The 21,098-nt window shown below is 45.6% G+C and overlaps 2 protein-coding genes across 2 annotated transcripts in view; one reads left to right on the forward strand and one right to left on the reverse strand.

The window, feature by feature from the left end:
* PI4KA (phosphatidylinositol 4-kinase alpha) overlaps positions 1–21,098 on the forward strand; it is a 96,799-nt gene that overhangs the window by 46,830 nt on the left and 28,871 nt on the right. Inside the window, exons 20-22 of the mRNA XM_036353508.1 lie at positions 18,732–18,840; positions 19,193–19,329; positions 19,524–19,657. Of these exons, the coding sequence (XP_036209401.1) occupies positions 18,732–18,840; positions 19,193–19,329; positions 19,524–19,657 (380 nt within the window). The remainder of the gene's footprint in view (positions 1–18,731; positions 18,841–19,192; positions 19,330–19,523; positions 19,658–21,098) is intronic.
* On the reverse strand, positions 3,279–14,547 carry SERPIND1 (serpin family D member 1). The gene is made up of 5 exons (XM_036353509.1): positions 14,409–14,547; positions 10,346–11,220; positions 6,134–6,407; positions 4,237–4,381; positions 3,279–3,560 (listed from the first exon to the last, which is right to left on the reverse strand). The coding sequence occupies exons 1-5, from the start codon at positions 14,501–14,503 to the stop codon at positions 3,369–3,371; spliced, it is 1,581 nt and encodes a 526-aa protein (XP_036209402.1). The 5' UTR covers positions 14,504–14,547; the 3' UTR covers positions 3,279–3,368.

A 21,098-nucleotide genomic window follows, 5' to 3' on the forward strand; every position in this document is an offset into this window, starting at 1 on the left:
CCGGACCTCGTCAGTCACTGGTGAAAATCGGATATTGGTGAAATCGGATATCGCGAGCTAAATGGAAAGGAAGACTACACAGGCTTGGCACTTAACATGTTAACAAAGGTTAATGGTTATATTATGGGAAGGAAACAAATATTTGATTCTGTTGCTCAACAAAGAGCACAGAGTTCATGGACTCCCGAATTTGCTTTCTCGTTGCCCCTTGGACTTCTAGGATAACTAATTTCCAAAGTTGCTTTTTTCTTTTTTTAATGTTTTGTGGTGGTTCTTTTTTTTTCTTTATTTATTTTTAAGGAAAAAATACTCTGTTTTGGATCTTTTGATCGCTGCGTGTCTAGAATTCCATTGTTCAGTGGCAGTGTCAGTGGGTTTGGTTTGGGGCTGGAAGCCTGGGTGTCACTCTTAATGCAGCTGTTCACTTACTTATCAGTGACCTTGGGACCCTGGAGGGAGTTACTGGAGGCTGGGTCTTGTCATCTCTGAGGCTCCTTTCTGCTTAGGTTTGGTGACCTTTGTCCTGCAACTTTATGAATAATATTTCTTCACAAATATCACTGACTAAATTGCTTCTTTTGGTATCTAGCTCATTAGTTAATTGAGCATTTTTAAAAATATATTTTTTATTGATTTCAGAGAAGAGGGAAGAGGGAGAGGGAGATAGAAATATCAGTGATGAGAGATAATCATTGATCGGCTGCTTCCTGCACAATCCCCACTGGGGATCGAGCCTGCAACCCAGGCATGTGCCCTGACTGGGAATGGAACCATGACCTTCTGGTTCATAGGTCAACACGTAACCACTGAGCCATGCCAACCAGGCTAATTGAGCATTTTGAAAGTTTCTTCTAGAGGCCTGATTGCTCCATTGTCATGAAGTAGTGATTTAATAACATGTGCCTCCTGCTTGAAAAACATTTGTGCCCTTCACTTAGAGCTAGTTGACCTGTGCCACTATTTTCTCAGTGCCTGTAAAATGAGGTTTATGGACTAGCAGTTTTTAGATCACGGACCCCATTTGAAAGCTGTGCCCTCTTCCTCCGTAGAAATGCCTCTGTTCTCAAGGGTTAGATTTCACCTCAGGAAGTGAAGTGGGAGAAACCCAGCCAAGGCCCCGTTAGGACCCCTGGGCTAGACACTGTCTCGGATGAAGATAGTCACAGAAGTTCTTACCTAGCTCTTGTTAAACACTAAGCACAGATCTAAACCCTTTCCAGGCATTAACTCAGTCCTCACAAAAACCTTGTAAGATAGGTACTGTTATTATCCCCGCTTTATAGATAGGGAAACTGAGGCTCAGAATTTGCCTCTAAGTCCCACAGCTACTAAGTGTCAGAGCCAAGATTTAAACCCAGGCAGCGTGGCCCAGGGTCTGTGCTCTGAACTAACATTCCACTGCCTTGAAACATGGGTCAGCTAGTTTCTGAAAGAGGGGATCCAGGGGCATTCTGAGTGGATGTAAATGAATGAAAAGCATGCAGAGTGGAGGGCCTCGGCCTGTGCGGATGTGAGGGCATAGAGGAGCCTGCGCTGGCTCTAGCAGAGGTGGGGCAGCCAAATGAAAAGTGAGGCGGTTGCCTTTCTGGGTAGGACAGATGTGACAAAGGGCTAATGGCAAAGTTTGTTGAAGCAGCTAAATTTAGGAATAGGAGGAGCAGGAGGAACCAGCAGCAGGATGAGGAATGTAAGTCAAACACCAGAGAAGAACAGTGTAGAAGCAAATTGGAGAAGGAATTCAAGGTGCAATCTCAGGTTTCACCTAGCGATCAAGAGGATATGACAAGGAAAGATTTGGTCTCAACCCCGTACTTGTCAATAGATGGTGGAGGCAGTGGCAGGCTCTGATGCAGGAAGTTGGGAAGGGAGCAGGCAGAGAGGGTTAGCAGCGAAAGCAGGGCCTGGGTTTGAATTCAGGCTTGAGGAAGGTCATTTTACCACTATGAGCTTTAATTTTGTTCAGCTGCAAAAAGGTGATAACAGTGCGAACCTGTCAGGGTTGGTGTGAGATAACGCAGTGTATACCCATCACAGTGCCCCCAACATTAGGGAGCACTAGGTCCTCCTCTTTCGCTGCCCCCATGACTGGTATTGGTCTCATTGGGTCAGAGGCCCTATGTGACAAGATTCCACATGTGACCCTGGAGTCAGGCCAACCTACACTTGAACCCTGGCCACACCATTCACTGCAGCAACATCTTGGCAGGTTTTGGTGCCCTGCTGAACCAGATCTTTCTCCTCTGCAGAGAGAGAGAAAGCCTCTCCTGTCGGGGTCACAGTTGCACAGCCGCACGCACAAAGCTGCCATGCTCTCCCGGGCACGGCCCATCGTCCCCAGGACTCTTGAATTCTGAACAGCCTCTTTGGATTCCACTTGTCTTACCCAGGTAGCAAAGAATCCAGAAGTTTATTCCTCAGATGTCGCCTGCTTTATCAAACCAGACAGGAGCACATCTGAGGGTCTCCCTGCGTCCAGGGATGAAAGCCAAAATGTGTGGCCCACATAAAGGCTGATTTGAGGAATTCCCCATGCCGCCCCATCCACAGCAGCCCTGTCCCCGGGACTTAGCAACACTCACCTGAAACCGTGCCATGAGCCACTGTGGAAAACTCAAGTTACTTTTTCTAAACCTCTGTCATTTCTGGGGACATCAGCTATTGTGAATTTAGCCTTTCTTCGTTATTTGAGCTTTAAAAATTAGAATTATAACAGAGATACACAGTGAAAGTGGTGATATTTATCTCTAGGGTAGAAGGCAAGGCCATGTGTACCTACTGTCCTCTGGGCAGCAGTGAGGTGACAGCAGGAGTACAGATGACAGCTTCTGTTTGGAAGGTTGGGCCTTTACTAGAATTAAGCCCTAATGCCGAGGGCACCCCTTGAACACTAGATGGCTTCTCTCCTGGCATCAGGGATGGTGCCACTTGTGCACCTTCCTTGAGAAAGGTGAGAAATTAGTCATGCTGCTCTTTTCTGTGTTCTGTGTTTAGACGAGGAGCCCTGGTTGAGAAAGGCTTTGAGTAACAGAGCCAGATGTGCAAGGATGGGGACTACAAGGGAAGGAAGTGCCAGGGAGGCTCTGAGGCGGTGGGAGGTAAGCTGCTCTGTATGTTGCTGACACCCTCTAGTAAAAGCTGACATGCCACAGGTACATGAACTTCTATGAACTGACAGCATTGTTCACTAGGCAGAATTAATTCCAGCAGGGTTCTCATTGTTGGTGAATTTCTTCTCTCATATGTTTCTCAGTTTCAGAATGGTAGTATAAACCACAAAGTCATGATGCTAAACATCTCTGTTCTCATTGTTACAATGAAAGCAGAACTACAGAGTGCCCCCAAAACTTGAGACACCCAGATCTCTATCTTTAAGACTTGGTGGGGTTGGCAACTTTCCCCATGAAGAGCAGGCAGCTGGTGCGGTGCTCATAGACGAGGAACAGGAAGGGGCGGTCGACATTGAAACGGACTTGGGTTGTCAGAGGCATGAACCCCACCGTCGTAACAGCAGCAGCTTGGGTGCCCTCCTCGTTCACTGTGATGGTACCTTGGTGCTTGAACTGTTTCAAAATGGAAAGGAAAGTTGTCAGATTCTGTCAATTGGCACACAGAGGGATAGAAGATAGGGCAGAATTGCATCTTATTCGGGGACTAGGTTGAAATACTATATGCAGGGCACAGACCACAGCTGGTTAGAATGACCCTTGAAATGCTTTCTAATCACCCATCAGATATGGTAATTGTGCTTAGAGGCCATATTGTTTAAACAACACTTATCTGTAAACTCTAGCATCATAATCATTCTTTTCGGTGGTCACAGTATGAGCAGTCTGTGAGCCAAGACTTATACTCTGGGGTGCACTGGGAGGATTGGGCCTGGAATGCACATGGTTTGGACTGGTGTTTTCTTTTTTTGCAATGCCTATCACTGGTGTGTTAAGTTCATAGTGCAGTAGTGCAGTGTCTCTGCATGTATTTCACGGGTCTTTCATGATTCGGCTGGGAGTAGCTATTTCACAGAGTGGAGCACACACCTGCTCTCTCTCTGGTGTCAGCAGGAGCTGGGCTCAGCCCCAGGCTGCTTCCTGAAACAGGCCACCCTGCCCACTCAGTGTCTGGCAGACTCAGGGAGAGCAGACCCAGCTTCCCCAACATGTGAAGTCAGGGCCGGGCGGGAGGAGGCTTTGCTGGGGGAGACCCTGGGGCTGGGTGCAGAGGGCAGAGAGGAGAGGTTACCAGATCGATGACGATCTTCTGGTCTGAGATTCCTGTCATGTTGCTGCTTTTATCAAACAGTGCCGTGATCCCCATGGACTGCAGGGCCTCCACCAGGTTGTAGTTCTTCTCCAGCTTGAATTTGGGCAAGAGCACCTCTCGAGTTCTGGTCAGACAGTAAAAGGGGGCCGAGTTTTATGAACCACAAGTTAAAAGAGTCATGTTTCTTCTTTACATGCACCCAGAGTGGTGCATTTACCACAGAATTGACACAGCACTTGTTAAAATCATATCCTGGTACTGTCACCTGAGGATTTTGGAAAGACCATCTTATTGTAATCCCAGTTACCGAAGACTGAGGCCTAGTTACTGGTGAGTGGTCATTTCCTCAATACTCTGGAGTTCATGTCCTGTCTTCCAGGTTTATGGTTGGAGAAGATGTCTAAAATTACTGTTTGGTCCCTAATTTCAGCCATTTCTTATTTTATTAATTAAAGTCAATGTGCTTAAAAAAAGAACCTGTTATACCAGACAGTGCTGAGCATTCTAGTCCTTGCCTCAATTCATTCTGTCCTCAACTGGATTAACAGCAACAATAGTGCCTTTGGAGCCAGATCCAGCCCTCACCGGGATAAAGAGAAGCCCGATGCTATTCCCCTTCTCAAGAGCTTGCTTTCCTTTGAGCAAGCCAAGACTCTCATGTGAAGCAGTGAAAACATAAAGATGGTATGTTCATGTCTGACCAGCTATAACAGGGCTAACTACTGGAGCCATCCAAGAAGGGGTGTGGAGGAGGGATATTCCTGTGGCCTAGAAGGTTGCCCACTGCTTGAGAGATGGGGACTTCACTGTGTGAACAAAGGCCTGGAGGGAGTGTGAGGCAGTGGTCTAGCAGGGGTGCAAGGGGCCACTAGGCCCCTTGGGAGGGGAGAGAGGAGGAGATGGGAGTAGAGCAGGCTAGATGGCGCTGTGTCCGTGGGCCAGGCCAGGAAGCTGGTCTGTATCCTGTGGGTGGGGGTCCACAGAGTTTATGAGAAGAGGCAGGTGGAGATGGTGTCATGAGAATGCTCTTCTGGCAGCCAGTGCTGGTAGACTGAGGAATGGAAACAGGCCGTTGGTTAGGCCTTTGTAGGCTCAGGGTAGAAGGTGGTTAGGAAGCAGGCAAGTACAGAAGGGACATTTTTAAGGAGAAATTGTCAGGGCTTGATGACTAATTGGCTACCTGGGCAAATACCTTCTTCTAAGAGCTTGTTTCTTAGTTTATTACATTTCTTTGTATTCTTGCCTCAAAAGGAGAACCACACCAGATTCACTTCTTAATGTAGGCCTAACCAGTATCCAGTGAGACAGAAAGGTAACTTCTTCATTTTCTGCCATCATTCAGTAATAATCTTAGTAACCTGTAGTTTTGACTATGGAGTAATAAATAATAATACAGAAAAATCATGAAAGACGTGTCCTTAATGAGTTAAGAGGACCTCAGGATTTCTTGGGTCGGGGAAGGTCTTTGTTAAACACCTCTCAGGTTCTGGGCACTGTGAGGGAGGCTTGACATTGCTTTTCTATTTATTTCCCCCAGCGACCGGGCAGTTATGGGATCATGCTGCTTGTATAGATGACAAAGCCAGGGCTCAAAGCCACAAAGCAAGTCCATGGCAGAGCCAGGATTATTTCCAAGCTGTGTCTAAGTCACCTGTCACTAGCTTCTGTCGTTACGGAGAGCAGATGTGTTTTTCACAGAAGCTCTGATTATTTCTCACCGAGCAAGAAGTTTGGGCCAAATTAATAGAGTGGCCCGGTGTGGCAGTTCTTGGGTATTCATGCATACTTTTCCATTTTTCTTAAAATGATCAACGTACTAGTATTCCCAGGCTCCCTCAGGATTCTGGAAATCAAAAGGACGCTCAACCTGAAGTACCTGTTTGTCATGCTTTTTTGCCATCTCTCCACCACCTGGGGCGTCAGCTGTGTCTCGAGGGTCTTCATGCCCGACAGCTTGTGCGGGACCACGATTAGCATGCTGATGCCGCCCACATACTCCAGCTGTAGGACGTCGCAGTCCAGCTCCTGGTCATTTGTCGCCAGGAAGCTCCCCTTGGTCTGCATCATGGAGACCTTGACCACCTCTCGCTCGTTCAGCCTGAAGTTGTGGTTGTGGGTCATTTCCGTTGGGAATTTATTCACCCAGGATCCTATAAAGTCAACAGAAATGGGGCTTTCGTGAAAATGTTGTTTTAGAGCAGTGGTCCTCACACGTAAGCATGCATCAGAAGCCCCTGGAGGGCTTGTTTGGACTGCAGGTCCCACCCCCCAGAGTTTCTGATCCCAAAAGTCTGGTTTGGGCCAAGAACTGGCATTTCTAGCTTATTCCCAGGTGTTGCTGATGCTTCTGGTCTGCAGACCACACTTTGAGAAACACAGTTTTAGAGGATTCTAAGGTCAGAGCGCTAACATACTTGTAGGAAACATGGTAATGGGGGAGGAAAAGTAGATTGGAGTAGATTCTGGGTTAGATTCTGACATTAACTAGCTGTAGACCCTAGCACAGTGATGGCGAACCTATGACATGTGTGTCAGAGGTGACACGTGAACTCATTTTTTTGGTTGATTTTTCTTTGTTAAATGGCATTTAAATATATAAAATATCAAAAATATAAGTCTTTGTTTTACTGTGGTTGCAAATATCAAAAAATTTCTATATGTGACACGGCACCAGAGTTAAGTTAGGGTTTTTCAAAATGCTGACATGCCAAGCTCAAAAGGTTCGCCATCACTGCCCTAGCAAGACACCTCACGTGCCTGAGCCTCTCCTTGTTCATTTGTAAAGTGAGTAGCTTTTAGCTCATGGCAGATCTGTTTTGGTGGCTTTATCCCTCACACTCTGCAATTCTCTAAGAACTAGCAAGACACATTGGTGATGCTGCCATGAAGACCTTCACTTTAGATTTAGGCACAGCGCTATGTATCCAAGAAGAAGTACGTGAATAATTTAGTTCTAGGATGCTAGTAACTAGTAATGAGGGATGCTTGGCAGATGAGAATTGGTGATGTCAGGCATTCTTTTAAGCACCTTTCCTGTATTACCTCATTTTCTCCAGCAACCATACAGAGGTGGGTGCTTTTTATTATTCGCCCCATTTTACAAATGAGGAAACAGGCACATAACAGAACAACTTCAAGGTTTGCAGCTGGTGGGTAACAGAGCTGAATGAGATAAGCAAGAGGTTCCTTTGCAGGAGGTTAAGTGCCCAGTCAGTCACCGGTGACTGACACTATACTTTCCATCCGGAAGATAAAACAGGCTGGGCGCTTAACGTGTTAAACACTACCTGCTTCTGATTGTAGCTAAGTTTCCTCCTCCCTGAGCCGGCCTCTGCCCCGGAGTTGCAGCACTATTGACACGGGCAGTTCTCTGTGCTGGGCAGCTGTCCTGTGCATTGTAGGATGTTTAGTGGCATCCCTGGCCTAACTTCTGAAGCTGTTCGTAGATGCCAGGAGTGCTTCCCCCTGCGTCCCAGGTTGTGAAAAACCACAAACGTCTCCTGACATTTGCCCTGGGAGCAGAATTGTCCCCTGGTTGAGAATCACTATTCTTTCTGCTGAAGCTGTCACGTATCTCCTGGGATTCTTTTCTTTGACTTCCTGTTGAGGCCGAATCTCTGTTTTATTGTGCTTTACAAAGTGGTTGTAACATTTAAATTAAAATAAAAATAGTAACAAATTTGGGGGCTAGAGATTAAAATTACTCTTTTAGACTCTCCTTTGATAAGCATCCATGAAAGACTGGATGTTACTAGCATTTTTTTTCTTTGACTCCCAGGATTAAATTAAGTGACTGAAGTTTCAATATGATGGCAAAAAGAAGCACCTATATTTGCCACTTTTACACTTTCGAGGACACTGGTTACTGAGTTCAGGAGATTATAAAGTGACCATCTTAGCTGTTTCTCCAGCCCCTTTCCAGTTGGGATGGCTTACTGCTGTGTGTCTGTCTGCTCAGCACCCGGCCAGCCCAATGCAGAGGCTCTTGGGGCCCAGAGGTACCCCACAGACTTGTAGGACTGAAGGCTTTGGTGCACAGATGCTTGCACTGGCCTGTTCTGAAGGCATTCTTAAACAGAATTTAATTGCTTATAAAGTTAAATAATATTATACATACTTAATATATAATATTGAAATCTACAGTTTGACTCTTCCGAATTCATTGAGACTTCCCAGCATGCCATGCACTGGGCTAAAGTGTGGCACCACTGTCTCTTGCAGTGCTGCTCCCAGCCCTGTCAGAATAGGTGTTATCTCTGATAAACGTGAGGAACCACGTCACAGAGATGGTGAATGACTTACCCAAAGCCACACACATAAGGGGTGGTGAAGCCAGGGCTTAGACCAGCCGTGGGCAAACTACGGCCCGTGGGCCGGATCAGGCCCGTTTGAAATGAATAAAACTAAAAAAAAAACCAGACCGTACCCTTTTGTGTAATGATGTTTACTTTGAATTTATATTAGTTCACACAAACACTCCATCCATGCTTTTGTTCCGGCCCTCCGGTCCAGTTTAAGAACCCATTGTGGCCCTCAAGTCAAAAAGTTTGCCCACCCCTGGCTTAGACTGCAATCTGCTCACTTCTAAAGCTGCTAGCCAGCAACACAGATATGTCTGTGTACATACATATAGGTTTCCCCCACTATCCAAAAATAGAGCAGTCCTGTGAAACCCTGTATAAGCCAAAGTGATGTCAAGTGAAGAGTGCCTGTATTCCTTAACTGAAAGAAATCTGAGGAGGATTTTCACTTTACAGAAAAAGCTGTTGCTATAGTGATGTAGTTCTTTTGTAAAAGCGAAGTGGTAACTTCCAAGAAGTTGTGTGTCTGTCACAAGCCTGTTAGAACTCAGCCTCTGGTCCCACTCCCCACGAGGACAGTGCTGTGCCTGACTCTTGTGGGGAAGGGGGGAAGCCCAGGGTCCCGCTCATTCCTGTGGTCTTGGCTTCCTCAGCGCCCCCTTGCCCATCTAGCAGAATGCCTGCCTGGCACAACTGTTGGGAGGTCTTGGCATAGGCACAGAGCAGTGTGTTGGCCTGTTGAGGGGCGCTGGCCCCGTAGCAGCAGCCAGGAGAGGGCCTTAGTCCTTTGCCTCTCGGGCTGGTGCCTACTAATTCTTGGTGGCAGAGAGGAAAGTGTCACAGAGACCCGTTGTGATGCTGGCTCGTTCCTGTCTCTGCCCTCCAGCCCTCTAGCCTCGGAAGGTAGAGGTTTCTTGTTCAGGTCCCTGAGGGCATTTTAAAGAGAGTCTGGATTTCACAGACCTATGCCCATTTACTTCTAGGACTCCAGGGTCCTGTGCGTGTATAGTGAGGGGGAGCCGCCTCTGTAAAAAGTGCTTTGGGCCCAGCATCGACCTATGAACCAGGAGGTCATGGTTCGATCTCCATGTGCAGGAGACAGCCAATCAGTGATTCTCTCTCATCATTGGTGTTTCTATCTATCTCTCCCTCTCCCTTCTTCTCTGATATCATTAAAAAACAACATGTTTTGGTGTCTGGCCCAGAATAGTTGCTCTAGAAATAATAGTTTATCCGCCTTATGCCTGCCCATTAGTGCAGTGTCCCAAAAAGAGTTGTAGGTGTTAATGTCAGTTATTCAAGCTGAATAGTTTTCACTTCAGCCTTCATCCATATTCCTGCTTACTGAAAATTGGACAAGGAAATGAAGAACTCCAGACTGGCCCAATACTAAAAAGGTTTTTGTATTATTTTTTCCAATTTAACAAGGTGCTAGAGATGGCCCTCCTGGGGCGACCCTGGCTCTGTCCCTTACTAGCTTTGCACTCAGAGTGATTTTTTCTTTCTCTGTACTTTGGTGTCTCTGTCTGTAAAATGGGGACGCTAATAATAGTACCAACCTCCCAATGTTGTGAAGATTCAGTGAGTGTGAAAACACGAAGTTAGGGCTCAAGTGTCAGCTCCTACTGTCACCTCATCATGATCGTGCCTGTCTCTGTGAGCTGACCTAGCGTCTTGGTTTCCTGGATAAATCAGAGCTAGAATATAGTTCTGGCATTCAACCCACCTGCATGTGTACTAAGAATATGTTGCGACTTTGCTTTGAGAAACATAAAGCTACTTCTTACCTTTAAAGTAGATGCAGTTTAAAATCATCATCTCAGTGGCTGGGTCTATATTCTCCAGAGCATCTTTGATGAGGCCCTTGGTGAGTTTCAGAATGTGGTTGTTGGTTTTTGATATGAAGGCAGGGTCTGAGAAGTCCGCTGCTTGGGCCTCGGCAAAGTAGTATTCTTTTACTTTAGTTTTGAAGTCATTCAGGATTGGAAACTGCTTCTGGATGTAAAGGTCATTGACTGACCGCAGTGTGTACCCAAAATTCCTCCTGAAGAGGCGATGAGTCAGTTTACGAAAGAGATTATGAATGGTCATGATTTCATACTTGCTGCTGGCATTGACAAAGTCTTTAAAATGCAAAATTGAGTGTACTTGTTCATGAGTCTCCCCCTTCAGGCCCAAGGACAGCATACCCATGGCGGTGGAAATGCCCACAGGGGCTATGAAGATGTTGTCGGAAGGACTGGCCTGCTCCCTCAGCGCTCGGTAAAGGTTGAAAGCGAACTTGGCATTGAGGATGTTAAGGCGCTGGATCCGGCTCTTGCCGTGGAAGAGCTGGAGGATGTTCCCAGCACTGGCCTCTGAATCTGTGGGTGAAACCACGTCGATGATGTCGATGTAATCGTCATCTTCACTGAATAGCTTCTCCAGATCCAGATAATCCTCGTCCTCCTCTCCCTCTGTGATCCAGTCGTTGGTGACCGTGTTTTCCTTGTGGAAGTCAGCAGCGAGAAGGGGCATGCTCAGGTTTTTGCGATCCACAGACTCAGAACCGTCCCCTCCTTTCTCAAGCTGATCCACCTGGCCATTGTTTCCACACACAGATATTAATATGAGAGAAACAACGAGGGGTTGGAATGGGCATTTCATTTTGGCAGAGCTAAAGCTGGAAGGAAAAACACGACATGTGAGAGTCAGCTTAGCAGACCCCACCCCACCTCTGCAGTGCTTACTAGTAGGTAGGAGTCCTGGAGGCTTTGACCCTGGGAGTGCCAGCCTTTAACCATTTTAGGATTATGGATAAAGAGAATCTGGTGAAGATAAGCCGATACTAACATTGCATGCGGACTTCATAAACCTGCCTGAAGGATCCATGGACCTCTACATGAGAATCCCTTCTTTAAACGTTTGCAGAGAACCGTAACCATCTAGAATCCTGGGGGCTCAAGAGCCCTAGGGAGTTTCTTTTTCATTCATTCACTAAACTTTGTCTCCTATCTTCACACAACCTGTTAGGCACTGGAAGTATAAAGGTCTCCCCCACCCAGAGGCTCCCCAGCCAGGTGGGAGACAGATGTGCACTAAAGAAGGTGGGGTGCGTGATGCAGATCTGGGGTGCAGTGCTGCCTCCTACAATAGGAGTGGGGTACCCAGAGAGTCAGGGAAGCTTCACCAAGAGGTGGGGTTTGAGTGGAGGTGTTGAAAATATGTATGGGCCAGGCTTTCTGAAAACATATTCTAAAGGTATTTGAAATTTGTGTAGTCATGGAGGGTTAGTTTGCAGAAGATTTGGAACTTGTCCGTAACAGAGACCCCCTCCAGGCTTGTGAAATGTGACTGGTGGGCTGAAATGTGTTGGGGCTACAGGCTGCTTGCTGCAGGTGTGCTTTTTTTCTCCTTTGTGTTCAGCTGGCTCCCACCGCTGTCAGGGGAGCTCGGTGCATCTTACTTTACTGCTTGTAGCATGGCATTAGGAATAATCTCACTAGGCATATGGTGAGATTAAAGAGGGGCACTCTCCTTAAGTGAAAAAGATAAATTTTAGTACATACCCTGTGGTAAGCCTGTCTTTATCTACTCATCCTCTGCCTGTTCTAAGAAAGGAGTTGACTTGGCTTGCTAAATCAGTTTTGGCTGCCAAATGGCTTTGTCTTTCTCTTACTCATTTCCTGGGTTATTAATTGCATCTCTGCAAACCTTTATTAGATGAGCTATTATTTGATGCTTCTGTATTCTGTCAGGATGGTGGCATTATTGTAATGTTATACAATTGCACATTATCCCAACTTCTGATCACCCCAGAAACAGGAGTTGTGACTTATTAAGTTTGTTGTGTGTGTCCCATCTCCTGTTAGATATTTGAGGACCAGAATATCTGCTTCCAGTGGAGGCCAGATAAGAGTTACTGCTCCTGTTAAGTAAATACTCGGACTTGTTAGGCCTGAAGATGGGGCTAATGGTATGGATACCCTACTTGAAATGTTCTCAGTTTGTTGATGTTGATGTTGCCAGGCACTATACCAGGAACTTTGTCTATGTAACTTCATCCTCACAGCATTTTACAGATCAGGATACTGAGCCTCACCTCCATATGAGTGGCTGTAGCTAGATTGGCACCAAGCTGGATGAACCCTCCCACCCCCTCATGGCGGAGTGCTCTGCCTGTTTGCCCTGGATCACCAGGACTGGTTTCCCTACCCTTCTTAGTCTCTCCCTCCTTGTGTCTTCCCCTTCAGTCCTGTTAAAATTACCAGCTCAGCTGTTCTATTTGCAACCGAGGCTTTTGAATTGCGTGTTTTGGGGAGGGAAAATCGTAGTCTCCATCTTTGAAAATCCCTGTTGTTTTTTCATGCAACCCCTCCCCATCCCCAAGCATCTAGCTGAGGCTGCAGTGAAACGATTTCTAATGTGTGTGGCTGCAAGCAGAACTAGGCCCAGTTTCCAGATAGAATTTGACATAGGTATTGATGGCAATACATTTCTAAAAGTTAGAAAAGTAAGTAAGCAACTTGGTGGAAGTCTCCCTACTAGGCTGCACTGAAAAGTATTCTTCTCGGATAAAAACAGGTTAAACAAAATAAACCCAACTTTGACTAAATAAGAGTTCAGGCAAAGAAATGTGAGACCAGCCCTAACTGGTTTGGCTCAGTGGATAGAGCGTCGGCCTGTGGACTCAAGGGTCCCAGGTTCGATTCCGATCAAGGGCATGTACCTTGGTTGCAGGCACATCCCCAGTAGGGAGTGTGCAGGAGGCAGCTGATCGATGTTTCTCTCTCATCGATGTTTCTAACTCTCTATCCCTCTCCCTTCCTCTTTGTAAAAAATCAATAAAATATATTAAAAAAAGAAAAAGAAATGTGAGACCACATGGTGAGGCAGAGGTGAAAACATTCATGTTTTTATCCTGTGTTCAGATAATATATTCAGAAGCTTTCTTATACCCTGTTCCTGTATTATATGATGAAAAGCCAAAAATAGTTTTCATTATTCCCTTATCAGAGGAAGGAGGAAATATATCTGATATGTCCTATGGATTGAAACTAAGTATCTGAAGGTAAATCTTCCTGTTGTTTTGCCATTTGGTATAAGGAGAATTATATAAGACACTTTAGAACATTCACTCGGTTATGTTTAAGTCCAGGTTACTGTCTTTGGAGAGAAGCGTTATTTTTGGTTACACGTCAGCGCTTCACACTGGGACACCCTTGTTCCTCTGACTGTTACCTCCAGGCCCAAACAGGGCAGGGATGATGGGAGAGAAGTAACTGCCTCAAGTTTTAAAAAACCTTTAATTTTGAAATAACTTCAAACTTCCAGAAAAATTCAAAGAACAGCATAGAGAAAAAAGCCTATGTACCCTTTTTCCAGATGTCATATTTTAGAACAGTGGTTTTATTATTCTTTTTCTCTCTCCATATATATATATGTGTGTGTGTGTGTGTATATTTGTGTGTGTACACACAGGCACACTCATACACCTTTTTTATCTGAGCCATTTGAGAGTAAGTCCCTTATATTTTGTCTCTCTAACTTTTAATTCTAATGTTCCAGGGAAAAATGCCTGAGAACAAGGATATTCTTTTACATCATCACAGTACAGTTATCCAAAGCAAATGACTTAACATAGGTATAATCTTTTCCTACTCTAATTCCTGTTTTTAATTTCATTAATTGTCCCAATAATGTAACTGAAAAATTTTTATAATAAGCAGATTAAAAAATAAAACATTTTCCATTTCTAAGAAAGTATAGAAAGCTTTTGAAATTGTAGTTTGATAGAGAAATGCATCAGTTGCCCATCTCTAACCACAAATGAGAATTTATAATCAGCAGAAATGTTAGAAACAAACTCACCTCTGTGCTTCTGTGAAGTGTGTTTCAGAGATGAAATCAGCCAAGGTCATCAGCACAATTTCAAAGTGAACTTTGGTGCTGGGCTGTTGTTGCATATCTCCCAAAGTAAATATGTCCCAAATCAAACACCACTCAACTAGCTTTGTCAGCACATACCCCTCAACTGTGTCTTTGGTTACTGCTGAGTGACTTGTGACTCCTCGGCTCCAGTTCTGGTGTAGCTGGCGTTTTGAATGCATGACTGTCACTGTCGATGGGCTGATGGAGCAGTCTCGCTGAAGCCACCATACAGATGCTTTTCAGAGCTTGGGGGCTGGGTTCCTTCAGGGCTGGTAGCTGTACTGCTTCCATGAAAGTAAAGGTCACTCGTCTGCCCTCTGTGAATTCTGCCTCTAGGATGAATCGCAGTGCCTGAGTTCGTCCTGGCCTCCAGGGCTGACATGGCTTTGAGGCAGGCGGGTTCCATGAGCTCAGTGACAGGGGAAGAGGGAGGATGAGATTTGTGACTTACAGCATAGGGAGACCTTTCTTCAGTCAAGGGTCACTGTCTTCTCTGCCAGAATTTGCAGCCCAGTTCTCCTGTCCATTGTAAGACTGCGGAGCAGGGCTTTCCAAACTCAGGTCCACCTAAGCCAGTGGTCGGCAAACCGCGGTTCGCGAGCCACATGCGGCTCTTTGGCCTCTTGAGTGTGGCTCTTCCACAAAATACCACGTGCGGGCGCGCACGTACAGTGCGATTAAAACTTCGTGGCCCATGCGGAGAAGTTGGTTTTTGGCCTGGGTGAGTCTATTGGCGTTAGAAGAAGACCCGGGGAGGGGGAGGGGGGTGTCGGTTGGTCGGTCGGGCGATGGGAGGCGGGCCGCAAGATACGCAGCGCGGGGGAGGCGCGCGATTCATGCACAAGTTGAGTGAGCCAGTCAGTCCAAAGTCTCATTGTGCAGTGGTTAGTGCTAGGCGTGTCCGCAAATTGCACACGGGTGACAAAAGTATCTACTCAGAGCATAAAGTTACCTGTATTTTTCCAACCAGCTGCATATCCTACAGGTATTTTTGTCATAAATTTAAGAATAGATGAAACAAGTATACAAGACGAGTGTGGATGGGAAAGTTGGAAGGGGTCGACCTCAGCGAACGTACCTCAATCAGATTGAGGACGTTTTTAGCAAAGGCCAGCTTAGGAGTACCCTAATTAAGTTAATAACAATGTACCTACCTATATAGTTTAAGTTTAAAAAATTTGGCTCTCAAAAGAAATTTCAATCTTCATACTGTTGATATTTGGCTCTGTTGACTAATGAGTTTGCCGACCACTGACCTAGGCATTCACAATCTATGGGGCTATGATTTGTTTATTTGTATTTTGTACAATATATTTTTATTGATTTCAGAGAGGAAGGGAGAGAGAGAGAGAGAGATAGAAACATCAATGATGAGAATCATTGATCGGCTGCCTCCTGTACGCCCCCCACTGGGGATCGAGCCCACAACCCAGGCATGTGCCCTTGACCAGAATCGAACCTGGGACCCTTCAGTCTGCAGGCCGACGCTCTATCTACTGAGTCAAACCGGCTAGGACTGTTTGTTTGTTTTTAACTTAGCAATCTAAAATATTATAAGAATATTCTGAATTGTCTGGAAAACCAATTTATGACAGAGTGCTGCTCCCTGATTTCAGTACCCTTGAGTGTGTTTGGTGCTGTCACCCACAGAAGTGAGAGTGAGATTCAGGGCAATCTGCAGGTGTGCAAGGGGCCTGCAGGGGGGCATCTGTGTGTTGCTTATTGTGACAAATTCGGCATGTTAAAGGGCTGTCTGTTTTTTGAGTTCAGGATTCAAAAAATGTTGGTTGTCCAGCCAGCATGGCTCAGTGGTTGAGTATCAACCTATGAACCAGGAGGTCACAGTTCAATTCCTAGTCAGGGCACATGCCCAGGTTGCGGAATTGATCTCCAGTGTGGGGCATGCAGGAGGCAGCTGATCAATGATTCTCTCTCATCATTGATGTTTCTATATATAGCGTTCTCTCTCCCTTCCTCTCTGAAATAAATAATACACACACATATATATTTTAAATGTTGGTTGGAACTTGGTCAGCTTTGGCACTTATAGTAGTAGCCCCTCATTAACTGTGCTTTCGTGGCAGTGTCCTGTGTGGCACTGGGCTTCTTAAATAGGAAGCTTCTGTTCATTGCTGCCCTCCTTTGCATTCCTCCGCCTCCTCAGCCCCTTCCCAGAGTCCACCTGCACCCCTAAGTGTCTCAACTGGCTTCCCAGGGATATAGCATTCTGGTGGCTTTTGAGAAAAAGCTGTTCCTTCTCCCACACAGCATGTTACCAAGTCCTAGGCCAACTCCTGCACCCTCCCTGAGATTGTGAAAAGAACACATCTAGGGCAGAACTCTAAGAAGTACAGGCAACTTAAGGAAGAACATAGAAACTCCTGTCAATTCAACCATCAGAAATAATTATTAATATGCAGCTGGTATTTCCCCTTCTTTTTCTATTAATATATGTTTATACACATATATTTTAAGCCTATATCATATTACTTATACATATTACTTTACTTATCATATTACTTTTGTGTTTTTTCACTTGAAATATTGTGAGTTCTACCTGTGTCACCAAATATTCATCGAAAATATTTTTTAATATACTATAATTTATTTAAATGCCCCCTCAAGGTAGACATTTAATTTTTTTCTGTTTATTTTGTTGTTATAACAAATATTACATTTTTATGCCTAAATAAGATTTTAAAAATGTTTTTATTATTTTAGAAAGAGAGGGAGAGAGAGAGAGAAACTCGATGTGAGAGAGAAACATCTACCATTTGCCTTCCTTGGGCACTCTGACCAGGTATGGAACCCACAGCCTGGGCAGGTGACCTGACTGGGGATCGAACTGGTGACCTTTCGGTGCATGGGAAGATGCTCAACCAACGAGCCACACCAACCAGGGCCAGGTTTTTTTCACACTTGAGATACAGTTCACATAGCAGGTTCATAATGATTTGATATTTGTACATATTGCAAAATGATTACCACATTAACATCCATCTCCACAAATAGTTACAAATTAGATTTTTTTTTTTTTAGATTTCTAGAGTTGAGATTTTAGATAAAATGGGGATATTTAGAATTGTTATGTATATTACTAAACTAGAGGCCTGGTGCATGAAATTCGTGCACAGGTAGGGTCCCTAGGCCTGGCTGGTGATCAGGGCCAATCGGGGCCTTCCGGCTGCTGGCCAGGCCTTCCTTCATTCCACACCACCCCCTGGTGGTCAGCGCACATCATAGCGAGCAATAGAACTCCCAGTCTCCTGGTCAAACACCCACAGGGACACTTTGCAGATTAGCCTTTTATATGTATAGATAACTTTACAGGAAGTGTTATACCAATTTATAATCTACCAGCCAGTGTGAAAGTGCTGTCTCACTCTGTACCCCCAGCAATGGGGATTATCATCTGTCCTACCTCTGTGTCCCTGACCCAGGGCCTGGCCTGTATTTGGTGCTTATAAGCACAAGCACAGAGTCCCCCTTCACTGTATGGGGGCTCGACATCTATCTGCTGGGGTTCTGTGAGGATCGACTTGTCTAGCAGGCACTGTGCACAGATTTAACCATTTACACACCTGAGGAGCCACTCCCTGCTCCCCACCTGAGGAGTCACCGCCTGGAGCAGGGGTGCAGGGCCTTCAGTCCCTCACTTCTACATCTGCACAGCTCTGCCTCTACCTGTTGCACATGTTGGGATTCTGCTCAAGATTATTGCTTGAAAATTTGGGGTGCTGGAAAAGATTTGAAAGCCACTTCTCCTCCACCACAAGATTTCTCACGATCTCAGTCTCTCCCTTACATCCTCACCTGAGCCCTTGCCCCAGTTCATTGTTGCCTTCCCCTAAGTATTCCATGCCCTCCACATTCCCTGGCTTTGAGCTGATGCTGGACGGTCTGCTCTCTGTTCTCTGCCTGGCTAAGTGTACTTGCATGCTAACATTGAGACTCATGACACTTTTCCAGGAACTCCACCCACTGTGCTTGCTCACCTGCCTCCAAATTAGGCAGAAAGACCTTAAAGTGCAGAAATGGTGTTTTTCACCTCCCGGTGAAAATTAGCTAATAAATGTTTGCTGAGTAACTGAACGTTAACTTACCAAGTGTTGGCTACTGCTCATTGTGCCTTTTCCTATCCAGTCTAATGGACAGGTTCCTGAGGATGCTTTTGAAGAATGAATATCTGGTTGATTTCACTTCTGTAGGTTTTAGGGTTTTTTGAGTAAATAGCCTTTTCTCCCTCTCTCCTTGGCACATCAGCTTACCCGACGGTTGCCGCCCATCAAGGAAGCTAAGCCACGGTTGCAGAAGCTCTTCCGGGACTTCTGGCTCTATTCTGTTCTGATGGGATTCGCCGTGGAGGGGTCAGGTAGGGGCATGTCCACTTTTCCAGGGAAGACAGCGTGCAGAGTGAAAACAAAGGTGAGGTAGGCCTCAACCTATTTTGAATGTGCACACATTTTAAATTAGCCCAATGCAGCTGCTGCTTCCTACAAGTATTTGCAAATGTTACACCTCCCAGATGTGGTTTAGGGTCCTGAGACTACCACATAGCTTAGGAAAAACTTGTGTAAGTTATCCAAAAGATTTGTATCTATGCCAAATTTTGGGAAAAACTGACTTAAACAAGGGTCCCATGACTCTAGAAATTGCCAGTGTCAACCCCACCATAGTGCTTCATGACCAGGGCTGTCATCTCACTCCTGTGCATTCTCTTCCAGGACTCTGGCCAGAAGAATGGTACGAGGGGGTCTGTGAAATAGCCACCAAGTCCCCCCTGCTCACCTTTCCCAGCAAAGAGCCACTGCGGTCTGTCCTCCAGTATAACTCGGCCATGAAAAACGACACAGTCACCCCCGTAAGGATTCTTGCCCTCCCAAGGGCAGATGGTGCAGCACAGGGCTTTTGCTGAGCAGCCTTGAATAATTAGAGCAGGTCCTTTCATTTAACATGAAATAGCCAGGATCAGCCCCTGGGGTTTATGTCTCCTGGGGGCGGGCTAGCTTCCCCTCCAGAGCCCACGTGAGACCTCAAGTGTTCATTTCCCTCTAGGCTGAACTGAATGAGCTGCGCAGCACCATCATCAACCTGCTGGATCCTGCCCCCGAAGTGTCTGCCCTCATCAACAAGCTGGACTTTGCCATGTCCACCTATCTCCTGTCTGTGTACCGGCTGGAGTATATGAGGTAGACAAGCCTTCACCTCCCGCACATCCACATTTGGGCTGGTTTACGTTTTCGCACCTTCCAGGCATGGGACTTGCATGGAACTTTTTTTCAATCCCTACCAAGATATGCAAGCTTTCTTAAAAACAAGCAGAGCACTCCCTTTGCTTTTCTCGTGTGCTCCTCCTTCCTGAGCACCAAACATCTAATCATTGCCCAGGTGTCTAAACTCTGGTGTTATCCTTTTCCCAGAGGGAATCGGCTTCTGAGCAATCACAATAGATGCTGCAAACTCAGTCCAGTTGCCTGGGAGAGGGCCCTGTTGGAAAGCAGCCCTCACCGAGACACCCATTCAGCTGGCTTCCAGGATCACAGTAGAGTACAAACAGGAAATGGGAAGGTGCCTGTCCAAAATAATCCCATAGATGGCCTGATGCTTGGGATGCATCGTAGCCACAGCGGACCTAACAGCTATAATAATTGTAATGATCTATAATTGTCATCATGACAATATCAGTATTAGCCTGGACTGAGTGACTTCGTGCATTTACATGCTCTTCAACAAGCCTATGAGGTAGGCACTCATACCCATTTTGCACATTAGTTAGTTGCAGTTAAGTGAGACTAAGCAGTTAAGTTAGTTGCCCAAGATAATAATCCCTAATTGAGATTGAAACATATGTAGTCTCTTAAGCACTGTATCATGTTGCCTCTCGTAAATGAAGGCTGGAAGAAGCGCCAGGATGCTCAGAATTCAGCTGTCTATGGCTGCCATTATGGACGCTACAGACCCACTGAGATAAGACTGAGGCATGCTGCCCTGTAGCCAAATACACGAGCCACAGAGTGATGCATCCGTCACCAAAAAAGGTCGGATTACACTTAGCCTGTTTAAGTCACAGGATAGAATATCATAGAATAATGTCTTTCTCAAATGGTTTGGGAAAGACAATATTAATTCTTAAAAGGAAAGATATTTGGGTAACACAATTATTTTACCCTTATTTGGTGCTACAAAACCTTCTGGTAAAAAGTCACACTTGAAAGCTCAACGTGTAAAATAGATTAAGGCAGCCTGAGGACCCCATAGCAGAGCAGAATTTAAAAACGAGTGACTCATTCTTCCCAGAGTCCCACACAGAGCTAAGGGAGTTTTGACTTGCTTTTCTTTTTTTCATTGTGATTGTTTTTTGTTTTGTTACAAAAGTAATATGAGAACATTACACAAAAACTTGGATATAAGTAGAGGGGGAAAAAAAAACCCTGATCTCACCACCATCCCCTATGTACAGTAATACATTTTTAAAGAAAAACAAGTCATACCAGATGTGTGGCTACAACAGATGCTCTCAATCTCACATACCTGCTGCAGGAAGGGCTGTCTCCTGCTTCCTCACAAGTGTGCCCATGAATGGTGAGCTCAGGCTCTCTGTCAGGCTGTTGACTTGGCTGGCAGACGAAG

The sequence above is a fragment of the Myotis myotis genome, unplaced genomic scaffold (assembly GCF_014108235.1).
Source record: "Myotis myotis isolate mMyoMyo1 unplaced genomic scaffold, mMyoMyo1.p scaffold_m19_p_20, whole genome shotgun sequence".
Lineage (NCBI taxonomy): Eukaryota > Metazoa > Chordata > Mammalia > Chiroptera > Vespertilionidae > Myotis > Myotis myotis.